We start from the raw sequence: 13,746 nt of genomic DNA, 5'->3' as shown, positions 1-13,746 counted from the left end.
CTCTCTCTCTCTCTCTCTCTCTCTCTCTCTGTCTCTCTCTCTCCCCCCTACTGCAGTTCAGCATGAGCTCAGACCCAAAGTGCTGTTACTAGGTAACCACTCTGCATCTGTGTTCACAAGAGGTGCTGTCTTTTCTCTTTTTAAAAAAAAACAATTTGACAGAAATGCAGAGAAATGAAATTTTTTTTAAAATATCAAATAAAGAAATACCTCAAATAAAGAACACATCAGGAACAGTAATTGGTTTCAAGGAGAGGTCACCTATCCTATGTGGTGAGTTAAATCCAGGGGGAATATAGACTGGGTGTTGGCTGCTTCGAAATAAATGGACTTTATTACTTAATAACCGAGAGGAGCGCAAAGAATGTTACTTAAAATGGCGTGGATATAAAAATATATGGGACCTCAGTGTTTTGTTTTTGTTTTAAAGAAATACCTTATAGATGTGCTCAGTCCTGAGGCGACTTGATGAGCTGGGGTGGCTTGGTGGGGGGGGTCCCTTTTTCTGATAGGAAGGGGAGCAGGGATAAAGGAGAAAGGGGGGATCAGGAGAGGAGGGAGGGGGCTATGATTGGGATGTAAAACGAATAAATAAATAGCATATTTTTAAAAAGAAAGACCTTAGAGGAGATGGGAAAGAAATCAGGTAGAGAAATACCTAGAAGAGATCAAGAGGGAAGAGAGAGATTGAAGAAAATGTGGTAGACAAGCCAGGCCTGCAGTCCACAGGGTGTGCAGCTCTTCTGAAAGGGGTTTAGTTTGATACACTGAGTGTCCACAATGAAATCTTACTGTTATTTAATTGGAACTAAAAATCACTGTGCTGTATGGAACTGATACAAAGTAGCAAAGACGAGGAGAGCAAAGCCAGGGGTATAAAAATCTGTAAGCCTTCTTAGTCCACAAATTGGCTTTCAAAATAAACTTCCTAAGAAATAGTGACCATTTTCATCCAAAACACTAGATAGACACACACGCACACGCACGCACGCACACACACACACACACACACACACACACACACACACACACACACACACACACGTCTCAAAAGCAATATGGCTGAAGATACTATGACCATTGTCTTTCCTCGGGACAGTCGTTCCACCATGGTGTGTCTCCATCCTTCATATTAACTGCCCTTCATCCTTACGACCTTGTGCGGTCAGCTTTGTCATAGGCCCTCCCAGATTCATGTCAAGATTGAGCCGCTGCTTTTCCTGCAGCATCCTTGGCCTGCCTGACTTCAGATGTTGTATTATAGTTGCTTATCTATTTACCTTGTGCCTTCCAAAGAAGTAATGTGTTCAATATAAGCCCATTCTTCAAACTGTCCTTCAAACACCTTGCACAGGAAAGTCTGGCTTCTGAAACTGGCTGAGGACAGGCTAGTGACTGTGGCCACAAATGTATGATCCCTGTTTGGGGCAGGGCAGCTAATATGGTCTCGGGACCCTGGGAGGCGTTGTGTTTGCCTTACCCTTTCCATCTTCCCTTGTCTTTGCCTAGCTGGACCAGAAGCTCTGCCAGCTTTGTGGCAGTGTTATGAGTTCTAGTAACAAATAAGGACAAAGCTAGGATATTAATAACACTTACTCAAGTTTACCAAAGACAATACGTCCCTATGCCAATGCGTTCTATGACGTGAGTCCCACCAAAACTATTTGGGGCAAAATGCTTCTGTAGTTAATAATTACACATATTTTTCTTGTCATTGTAGATGTTTACAAAATATACTTTAGGATGTATTACAAAATACAACATATGAGACATGAGCTAAAGAGATGGTGCTGGAGGTAAGACCACTTTTATACTATGACTTTTTTATAGATTTCTCACTTTTACTCCTTTGTCTCCAACTATGCCAGTGATGCCTCTCAGACCTTGAGCTCCCTGGAAAGGTAAAAGGAGAGGGGGAGGTGTAAGCAATTTCAATCAAAGCACTCATTTCTTTAAAATATTTAGGCAGGTGCTGATCCAGAAGAAGTGTGTCATCATAATTAAAGGAGACTCTAAGATGGTCATAGCACATGGACAAACATTTCTGGTTTAGAAAGAAAAGTCCAAATAACATCCTAATCCTTAAACCCTTTGATAAAATTCTACAGACTTATACAACTCTATGCAACTTGAGTTGACACAATGACGGATGGCCAAAAAAAGGTAAATAAAAGCAGCAGACATAATGTATTTGGCATCTTTTAATTCATGGGCAAAACCCACACTAGCATTTCCAACCCTTCAAGATCTGTTAGGAGTAACACAATTTTAACCCTTAAAATAATAGCTACCTACAAATGTATACTGTCAAAGGAAGGCAGTTGCAGTCAAACCCATAAAGGTTTATGTACCAGAAATACAGGCTGACTGTCCATCAACCACCTGTCACCAGTATTTATTATGCTATTCCTGTGATAAAGAGTGTGTTGAACTCCAGTGTGACATAGTAAGGACTTGTCCCAGGCACAGGAATGGATAGGTCTAAACATGAGGGGGTGGAGTGGTTTTCAGGATCTTTTTCAGTACTGAAATGGTGCTAGGCAGAGGATTCTTCTATTAAATGACCTGGTAAAGGGTGCACCTGGGTGCTTCCTGGAGCACAGCTGGGTGCTCGAATGGAGGGTAGCTACTTTTAGGCATATGCCAACTTTCCACACTGACTCAGAGTAAAGGCTAAGCTTTACAGTGGTTGGTCTTCATCTTCACACTTGGAAAGGATGGAACAGTTCTGGGACCAGTCTCCATTTATCTAGTTATGTCACAAGTTCTGTGTAATCAGTCAGAAATGGTCTGAAATTTCCATGTACAGTATGAATCAGCCTGAATTAACAACTTAGGTTTTCAAGTGAAATGTGGCCATATCAGACTAAACCATTCTAACTAATGTGGCTTATTTACTGACTCTGTGGGTAATTCTTGTACACACAATAAAATAAAATAATAACATGAATTACAAAGTAGTTGTGATGCAGGAACCCCATGAATAAGCTCTTAAAATAACTAGTCCTTGTACAAATACACAATAGAAAGTTTCTTTTTGTAAAGCTGTCCACTGTTTTATAAATGTGTTTGTAAAAATCTGAATTCTCCAGAAAGATTTGGACATACCTCCTCCCAAACACCAGGAGGTCAGCAGACATGATAGCAATTGGCAGTTGACTTTTTGAACTATACAAGATAAATCCATAATCTTTAAGAATGGATAGTTGTGAAAATATATAAACCCACATCTAATTTTCATCAGATCCAAAAAGGCAAAAACATACAAACTACGCTATTGGGCATTATCCCCCCCCCCCATGAAATAAGCTCCTTAACACTTCCTAGAAAATCTTGAGGAAGGCAAGCTTCTGGAGAAAATACTTGGACTCTTCCACAAAGTCCTCTTGAAGGTCTTATACAATACCAAGATAATACCAAGTCATTTAAAAGATTTCCCTATCCTGAGTAAACATTGAATAAAAATACTTTACTGGAGGTCCTTGAGCTCCAACTTCTCCCATTTCTCCCTGGTCACCTTCTTCACCCTAAAAAGTGACAGAGATAAATCACAGTAAATTTTATGTTAGCAAATGAATATAGGAATAGGCTAGGTCTTGTTCAGCACACTTTGAGTGCAATTGTCATCCCCTAGACTGTTCTATGGTATCATATTCAATTATACAAGTACTCCATGTCAACTGCATAATAGTTAGGAAATGCAGGTAAGTGCACAAAAGTACACCCAAAACATACAAGTTAGGAGCTGCTCTTTCAAAGTTTTCTAAAGAGAAAGAAGAGTACAAGGCGGGGAAGAGACAAGGGTGTGTATTTAGGACGGAAGTATGTGTTTCATGTTGTTACTAGGAAAACATAGCTACATTATGAAAACTTTTCTGAAAATATTGTTATAATTTACATTTTTATTTTCTTATCATAATTTTATACCATATACAATCTTGATGCAATCAAATCAATTTTTTTCATAGGTTACATATATGATATCACTCATAGAAAGAACAGTTTTTACCATTAAAATATGAATATTCATTTACATTTCTTTTGAATCATCCCATAGCTTAATTTTTATGGAAAATATTTATCGGTTATTTACTTTTGGTTAACATATCTTTGCTTTGGCAATTAGGCACTTATTTCAATACCATGTGTTGCATAGGAGACACTTTCTACGAAGGCTAGAAGATGTGCCTCAGCTAGAGAGCTCCGTTTCTACTCTGCTCATCTGCTCTGTGATGCCACTAGTTCCAAAACCTCTACTCAATTTTTTATTATTGTTATAAAAATGTATTTTCAGAATGCATTTTCATCTCAGGTAGGAAGAATTTTTCTGTGTATTTTATTTGTAAGTACTCTTTTTTCCAATTTGCTAAAATGTTTACTCTTCCAGATAAACTTGAATTGTCGGTCAGAAATGGGGAGATAGAGAAGTGGGTAAGAATTCTTGCCCCGCTAACATGAAAATCTCAGTTTGGGTCCCCAGAAGCTACATAACAAAGCTGCTAGTGGCTTGCACTTGTTCCTATAGCCCTAGTGCTGTGGGGGTGGGGTAGGGACAGAAGAGTCTTTGATGCTTGCTGGCTGCTAACTTAGCTCCAGGTTCACTGAGAGACCTTGTCTCAAGAGCATAAAAAGAGAGCCATGAAGCAGGCCACCCAATATGCACAGGTGTGTGTGACTGTGTACATGCACACCACACACACTCTTGCATGCACACACACACAAATGCACAAAATTTAAAAACAGAATCCTTGGGAGCATCTTCACAAAACACCATTTGTTTTGTATTAAACTACATTAGACTGCTTTATCCTAGACGTCCGTGTATGCCTCTGTTTAGTAAAATCTTTTTCTTTTTTTATGAATAAAGCTTTGTTATTCCCTTTGTAGTAGGCTCGAATACTGCTGAAGTTTGTTCAAAGTAGTTTGCCTGTTGTTTTTTTAATGTCTTTGGCATCTTCTCTCATATTATCTAACTGCTGTTTGGACTTTTTGCTGTTTTATAAATTCTTATATACTTTAAAATGTTAAAGTGTTTTCTAAAGAAACCTGCTTCCTAGGCTACAGGTATAGCCCCATGGCACAGAGTTTGTTGGGCAAGCCAAAGCTCTGAGTTCTAATGTTTAGCATCACACACACAAAACAGAGAGAGAGGGGGAGAGAGAGAGAGAGAGAGGTCTGACCTCTGCTATTACAAAAAGACAACAGTACATATTGAGAAAATACTAAATAAAATACTTTACATTTCTGTGGTAATAGTATCTTTAATTGTAAGATTATTCATGAGAAAACTACCTCACTTAAATTACACATTAAAATGAATTCTATCATTTAATTATTAAGATAAAATCTTTATTGGCTCATTTTTCTTGCTTATAATTTATATTACATTTATATTTAATATATTAATTTTATACATGTAGTACGCTTATAATTTCCATAAATTATATCTTATGTTTACAAGGGTTTGTTCTTACACACAATAAAAATGAAGCACACTCAGAAAATTTAACAGCAGTATTAATAGGTAACAATCAGCCATTTAGTGCAAAAAACTAGATTGTGTTTCAATGAGCTGCACTGAAGTTTTTGCACTTATTTACTCAGAGGGAGGATGCAATGCACAAACCACGTGCATCTGTGGAGGCCAAAGAACGACTTACAAAACTTGGTTCTCTCCTGCCAGCACATGGATGCTGGGGCTCAAACTAGAATAGGCTCGATAGCAAGCATCTTTACCCACTGGGCCATCTCACAGGCCCTGGGACTTAATTTTTAAGTGAACTATGAATATCTTACTGGTTTTAATATCATAAATATATTCAGATTGTATTTTACTAGAACTTATGATAGGCAGTGAAAAGAGGCAGTCCTAAGCTAAAAGCTAGTGCAATTAGCTAGTTCAAGGAGTGGATAATTATTGTGTGGGTGTTATCAAAGACTGACTTATTCTTACTTTATGTGTATGAGTGTTTTTCCTGTAGGCCAGAAGAGGGCATCAAATTCCCAGGAACTAGATTGAACTACCATGTGGATGCTAGGAACTGAACCAGGGTCCTCTCTGCAAGAGCAGCGAGTGGTTCTAACTGCTAAGCCATCTCTCCAGCACCACATGAGTATCATTGAACGTTACTTGTTTTTCTTGCAGAGCTATCAAGTCACTGCACGAACAGCAATGATGGATAGTCCCCTGCAAATGTCCTTATCAGGGTATGGCATAGTTCTCATAGATTTTCCATAAAACTTGGAGTAATATGTTTGAAATAAACATTTCTCCTGCAGATGAAAAGCACACACCTAATCAATAATCACAAATTTTAAATGACACATTTTGGAGATGCTATTGATTATCATTTTACTAGAAGAATTTTGAACGGCTACTGAGCTGCGGTATGATCGGGCCAAGGCCATAGTTTTGGTATTAGGATTTCACTAGTCATTCTTGTCTTCCTAGACATGTTTTTTTTTAAATCTCCATTAGTTAATTAATAGGATACATTCAAAGCCAGACTATGGGTCTGAATGGGAACTGGTGACCAGGCCTTTCTTCATCACTCTACTGTCAGTTGAGGCTCAGTCCTTGCACGGCTTTTAATCATCACTCATGTACTGTCATCCTACCTCCTTGTGCCTCTTTGAAAAACCCCACTTAAAGTTTAGGTTGGTACAAAAATGTCACACAAACTAAATGAATCCTCAACATCAACTGGACATTTGTCCAACTGCATAACGTAAAAAAAAAAAAAAAACCAGCAAGTTTCCCACTAAAGACAAAAGCCAAATTATTTTAGGTTTCATATAGCTAACCTGTGGGCACCAAAAATAATAGTTTGATGGGCACAGGAGAGGAATGCTCTGATTAACAGCCCTAACCCTAACCCTAAGTCCTGTGGGATAAAGTAGAGACAGCTCTCCAAAGGAAAGCGTTGTCAGCACGAGGCGGGATGTGTCAAACACTGGGGCGAACAGAAGTCCACTGTCTGCTTTATGACATGTATCTCACAAGCAGCTCTGGGTCTAATTTAATGTCCTTGCTTGCCTGTTTTTGTGGTTAGCTAGTGTGCTCATATATTAACATGTCATGATTAATTTAGTCAATCCCCTGCAGTTGAGCATTAATTTTGCTCACTTCTGAGCTTTCAGAACCTTGAGTAAACCATGGCACATAGCGGGCCCTTGATGAATGTTAGTTGACTTTTCAAAATTATACATTTTTAAATTCAGTGGAGGAATAGGCATGCAGAGAAACAGGGCATTCGCTCTTTCTATTTCATTCTAGTTTGGCATCAGAACCACAGCTATTTCGTTCCAGATAAATAAAATATCTTTCCTGTTCACGGCCTTTATAATAAAAAGACTGAAAATAATTTGCAAACTGTAATAGGGCACAGAAAATTGGCCTATTTGTACTGATTATACAAGTGAGGTTATTCAACAGACTGATTTGGGCTGAGGAGTTCAAGGATATTAATACTCAAAGATATTTTACCCAAAAAATAAACTGCCTCTCCAAATCATTACAGTGGAACAAAAAGGCTAATATTTTACTACAACGTAGTAATGATATGAACAGACACAATCAACAAGTTGGCAGGCCTGCCTGCACTAATAAGAGTGGTATGAACTTGTAAAATATTATAAAATTTACTGAGAGAATGAGTCTACTATGCAGGAAGCAAACTTATTAGATATTTATGGGATGAGATGGTAACCAAGTCACCTTGCTTTAAGTAAGTTTTTTGACAGGGTATTTCAAACCCAGTACAATACAGATTCCATATCTCTACAGATAATAACATGCTAGCACTACCTTTCAGCTACTTCAAGCCTAAATTATAGTCAGATGAGATCACAAATAAACAGACGAATTAGTTCAGATCTTGAGAAGAGGACTTCAAGGCCAATTGTCTAGAAATCTTGTGTTTCCTACTTTCAGATTGCTTGTAAAAACTTTACAATTATCGTAAACTTTCGGGAAATAAAAAAAAACTAGTGACATAATGTTTGATTGTCATCCATCTCGATTAAAAGTCTAAACATGATATATTTGAAACTGAAAGAAAATGTAGTTGATATGGGAGCAAATAAGGAAAAAAAAAATCTGGCGTTTTATTGTCGTTTCTGTAACTAAACATCTTAGAATTCTATACTTAGAATACACCAAGCATTTAGTTTGCCAATGAAATAAAATATCACACTTTCCCAATCCTTATGATTTCTTATAGTGAAAATAATCTCTACTTCATAATCACAATTGACCATTAAACGCTCATTTTCCTTACCTTGTGTCCTTGTCTTCCTGGCTCACCAATTTCTCCTTTCGCCCCTTTATGGCCCTAATAAATGTAAAAAAGAGATACAAATAAACGAAGCTGTTCTGGGCTTGACACCAAAAGTGGCCAGAAGGCTCATAAAATTGTTCTGCCTCCCTAAATCTGTGTAAAAATACTACTACGAGAAAGATTATGCCACAAAGTTCAACACTGCCTTGGTAGCTTTAATAGCACCATGTACACTACGTGGCTGATTTTTGTGATAAGCATCGGCATTAGCTAAGAGGAAAATATCCTTTAGACCTGCAACTGCTCTGTCACCCAGGGCAACAGCACAATGCACTGGTATGGACTTTCCCTCCCACCCTCCCCCACCCTCCCCCACCCTCCCCCACCCTCCCCCACCCTCCCTTCTCCCAAGCTTCCTCCCCAGGCTTAGGTTAAAAGCCTTCAGTTTTCTTCAGTAGTTTAACCCTTTTAGAAGCTGACCCAGCTGTCACTTGCTCTCTTGCTATCTCTTCCACCTCCCCTATGGCCAACTCCCTCTGAAAGTAGGAGAAGGGCTGGCACAAGCGTAGACTCCTCAGGTGTATAGCGTGTTCCTTCAGCAGTGGGAAGTGCAGAAATACAAAGCAAAGGGTGTAAACGAAACCCCCACCCCTGCCTGAGGTGCTCAGCTGTTCCTCCGCACCTGGGCTGGGGTGAAGCCTAGCAGCCGTACCAAGCAAACTGTGAGGCAAGTTTCCTTAGTCAGACTGCTAAGACTTTCACCTCTCTCTGGTCTTTTGGAAGAACAAGACTCCAAGGCAGGTCTAACTACAGTCAGAGAACCCACCAAACTACAATTAGAGAAAACCCTTTGGAAAACCCATACCTTTTAACTCCAGGCCCTCTAGATCAGAACAGAGCAGGAAGGGTCTGGAATTTCTCAGAATCACTTTAGACTCAGAGAATGGTCAGGAAAGCAATTTATCCCCAGCACTTTTTTTCTAAGTAGACTACTTTGAAATACCATAAATACAATACCTTTAGGAAAATCTACGCTACACAGTTTTCCTAATTCTTTTTTTTTTTAACCAGAACATTTTCAAATTCACATATGCACAGTGTATATACACAGTCTTCCTCCACATCCCTACCACTGTCTTCCTCCCCACAGAAGATAAATATATGGCCCTGGATTTCATATTCAAGTTTCCTGGCCTACTGTACACTTTGGGCATTTCCTTCCTGAACTACAGACATCCTATAACTAAGAGTGTGCACCTCAGTCAGCCCATCAGGGACACTGGTTAGGATTTCTAGGCTGAATTTGTACCACAGACAGAAAGAGCAGAGGTAGACTTGATTAGTCCATCCAAGGCCAGTGATGAAACGCTCCCCTCTTGCTCTGCATGTAATACTTCTGGAGGTAGAATAACAGGATTACTCTTACCCTCATGCCTGGTAGGCCTGGATAGCCAGAGCGACCTGGTGGGCAGGAATTGGGGCACTGAGAGAGAAGGAAAGAGACAGAGATGTAAACTAGAGCACCCATTTTGTGACAAGATGAAGTTCTTTTCAAGTGAGACAAGATGGAACTTTTTTTCAAGGAGTCCAGCTATAAAACCCCAAAGCAATAACAATCATTAAATAATTCTGAATATATCTTTCCTTGGTTTTTCCTTTTAAATATAGAAAAGTGCAGAAAGTTCAATAGATATCTTGCCATAAGCTCATCTTCTGCATGTTACATATTAGTATTTTATCATACTTATTTCAGATTTAATAAAGGAAATAAAATTCTTAAGACAGCAGATTATACCAGGACCTTGTCTTGTTTCTTCTTTCTCCACTGAAACAGCCCCAGCCTGAGGTCACAGCCTTTCACTGTATGGCCAAAGTTACATTAGTGCAGTTTACCACATCGTTTGATTACTGGCCTAAACATAAAGCATCTCCCAGAAGTGGAGTACTGAAAAGTCACACCTGAGGCATAAAGCCAATGGCCAAAAAAGAAATAAAGACCCTTCTCTAGTGAAAACACTAGAATAGCCCAAGGTTACATAAACACCAGCCCACAAGCCCCAAGTGGCTCTGAGTTAAAGAAAAACATGGAAGTCTAGTCTATTCTAGTCAGATCCTTTTAAAGTCAGCTCATCTGAAGACTACACACCCTTTAAATTAGAACTATTATGTTGCACACACATATAAAACAGCATGATTAAACTGTTTGTTTATATTAAACTCAATATAAAACTCATTGTTTTATATTGAGACATGCTAATAAGAAAGAATTATAAACTACATTGTATTAAAAGGAAAAATCTTACCAAAGGGTCTCCATCATGAAATCCAATGGTTCCCTAAGTAAGTGAAACACTGAAGTTAAGAATAAAACTAGATGATTAACTCCAACTTATGAGTAATAGAAATTTCAGTGCTCAAAACTGTAATTAGGATATTATTTTTATAAGATACAATGAAAATACAGAAACATATATGTTAATGCTTGAAGACTTGATTCATGGATGATACCTTCAAAGATCCTAAACTATAGCTGGCATCTCATTGCAGAGATTAAATGACTGGCAATGTAGACAAAGTAAGAAACCCTGAGACATAAATAAAAACATAGAGTCTCATATTCTTAAAGTATTTTTTATTTCTACCATTAAAAAAACTCATCAAGAACTAATTTGTCTGAAAATACATGTCAAGGTTCTAAGCACTTAAGAAATCACAACCACTAAAAGGCTGCAATCAAATAAGATGTCTTCTGGGAAAATCAACTTTTAGATTATTGTGGTTCCTTGACTTCTGTTTCCTGATTCTAAAATAAACCAGGCTTTGGGTGGATTGAAAGAGAGGGGGGCGGGAATAGTAGCTATTTTGGAATCATGAAACAATGATTTAATTAATAGACACTTCCATGTTTGTGTCTGTGGTTTCTTCAGTTCCCACTCTCAGATGCAATAGAAATTGAAGCTGAAAATTACTTACACTAGGTCCTGGGGGTCCAGGAGGGCCAGGTGGTCCTCTTTTCCCAGGGTCACCCTAGGTCATTTCAAAATAAAGACACAGTAGTTACACAAGGTTAAGAATACAGTACATAAAACCAAGGAGTCATGAGAGAACGGCATGACTAGAAAGTCTAGCCGACTGAGGCAGGCATAGACCTACCACCAAAACCCAATTAGTTGCATGGCACCACACAAATAAAAAACTCTGGTCTGCCCAAGATAGAAAACAAACCAAAAAAAAGACACAAGGGAAAACACAAAACCTATTATCCATAGGATGATCACTGTACCCACTTGAAACACAAACCAGTAACCCCATGTGTTGTTCAGGTTGGTCTACGGATGAACCAGTGTAGCCAGTATTAAGTAAGACATACAGACAATGAGAGGAAAAAAATTTGCGCCTAGCCTGAAGCTGAGAGTGGAGGATCCATCTCTGCAAACGCATGTCTTGTTTCTGCTGTCCACCTAGCCTGATCTGTCACTGAGCTCTTGCAGTGGGCAGTAAAGCAAATATAAATACATTCAGATAAGCCATTCAGATGAAAAATTTTAAATTACTCTGGATTTCCAATTTTTACTGCTGGTCCATTTTTCTTCTTAAGAGTATATATAAAAAGTCAGGAGCATCATAATTATTTTAAATATACAATCATTTGTATTCATTTCTTTATAACATATATGTAAGTAACTTTGCAAAGAGGAAACATATGTACACGGCAAGAAAGATACCTGCTATCTGACCCTTTTCCTCAAGGCACTCATAATTCCCTACCTTATCACAACATCAGTGCTTCAAGATTTTTAAATATTTACAGGTTATCACATGAAACACTTTTTAACAACAATTCTCTCATTCAAGTTCAGTTTCTTCCTGTTTAATTAGAATTAAATTCTGATTATAATTTAATGCCTCTACTATAAATATACATGGTGATATCTTAGTGTTACTGCTTAATTTCATATGAATATTTTAACATATACAAAAAAAAGCCACTGGATCCAATCTAGATGAGAGTGTAATAACGGATTGCACTGTCCAAGTTGAAACTCAATCCTGAAGTTAGAAGGAAATGCTTAGAGGGAAAATAAAATCCAGCTACACTTTTTGGATTTTGGGAGAAGGTGTACAGTACCTTCATCACCAGCATCTTCTTTCAAATTAGCAAATGTCAATCAAAATATACCATGGTACTCACAATAGGTCCTACACGGCCCAGTTCTCCAGGAAGTCCTGTGGTCCCAGGAGGACCCTAAAGTCAACAAACCAAAGGGACAAACTGACTTATCGATATGCTTACAGCCTATCATAAAAGCTATCAAAGATGATAGATAGCAGACTTAGAATTATCCATCTTTGCTAGTGTTGGCTGGCAGTGAGACAATAATTGACTTAACCAAACTTTAACCATTTAATAGGAAACAGGAATTTCTTAAATTGGTAATGTTCCTAGTCAGTATTTTTGTTTAGCAGAGTAGGCACACTGTCATTGGGGATGATGTGACATCATATAGACGAGTCAACAAGCCCCACTGGTTAGATAGGTAGGTTCAGGGTCAGCTCAAGCTGTTAGAAATAATATATTTTCTAGAATATGTAAAAATTAAGAACGAAATGATACGTACAGGGGGTCCTGGAATACCACGGCCCTAAAAGATCAAAATAAAAATGTTTATGGCTTGGGCTTTAAACATATGTCATACGTCCTATAAACACAGTCACAGACAGGGCTCATTTCTCAAGAAGCTGACAGCCTCTCACTGCCTAGGAGACAAGTGATGCTCACTGGAAAGAAAACCAGGATCGTGGCAGCATGCGGACCAATGCTGGTTTGCTAAGGACTTTAAAAAGAAAGTCAAAGAGGCCATTTGTGCTCGCCCTCACTCATATTAGTACAGAAGTCATTTGTGCTCACCCTTACTCACAGAGAGGTATATCACAACCAGATAGTTTAAAGACTTTATTCGCCTGTATAAAAATCTACATTAAAGATAACATAGCTTTATGGGTTGATATAAATGATATTTAGACATTCCCCAAACAAGCTATAGACACAGAGAGGCAAAGGGGTAGATTTTTCCCCAGAAATATAACTGAGACTGGAAAAATGACTCTGTGCTTGCGGTTCTTCCAGAGGACCTGAGTCCTGTTCCCAGCACAGACATCAAATGGCTCACAACACCTGCACTTCCAAATCTAGGAAATCCAGGGCCTGCTGGCTTCCAAAGCACTTGCATTTACATAGTACACATAAACTCATGCAGGCTCACACACATACATACATACATTTAGAAAACATATTGTTAGAATACATTCATCCTTCCTTTTAACAGGTATGGCTATATTTTCACACTAAGTATAATAGTATAATATACATTTAAATTAAATTTATATCACTCCTGAAATTATTTATAATGAGACTTTGGGGGAGTGCTTTTGGCTTTTGGTTTTTGGCTTTTCAAAACAGGATTTC

General features: G+C 38.3%; 1 protein-coding gene across 2 annotated transcripts in view; it reads right to left on the bottom strand.

The window, feature by feature from the left end:
• Window positions 1–13,746, bottom strand: part of COL9A1 (collagen type IX alpha 1 chain) — an 84,115-nt gene that overhangs the window by 40,477 nt on the left and 29,892 nt on the right. For both annotated transcript variants that reach the window (XM_084752285.1, XM_084752286.1), the window contains 8 exons: window positions 12,899–12,922; window positions 12,472–12,525; window positions 11,253–11,306; window positions 10,583–10,615; window positions 9,706–9,762; window positions 8,280–8,333; window positions 3,474–3,527; window positions 1,840–1,893 (listed from right to left, as the gene is read on the bottom strand). In XM_084752285.1, the coding sequence (XP_084608411.1) occupies window positions 1,840–1,893; window positions 3,474–3,527; window positions 8,280–8,333; window positions 9,706–9,762; window positions 10,583–10,615; window positions 11,253–11,306; window positions 12,472–12,525; window positions 12,899–12,922 (384 nt within the window). The remainder of the gene's footprint in view (window positions 1–1,839; window positions 1,894–3,473; window positions 3,528–8,279; window positions 8,334–9,705; window positions 9,763–10,582; window positions 10,616–11,252; window positions 11,307–12,471; window positions 12,526–12,898; window positions 12,923–13,746) is intronic.

This window comes from Acomys minous (genome assembly GCF_964271855.1).
Source record: "Acomys minous genome assembly, chromosome: 13".
Classification (NCBI taxonomy): Eukaryota; Metazoa; Chordata; class Mammalia; order Rodentia; family Muridae; genus Acomys; species Acomys minous.
The sequence above is the reverse complement of the archived record's forward strand: the minus strand, read 5'-3'. Positions and strand labels throughout refer to the sequence as shown.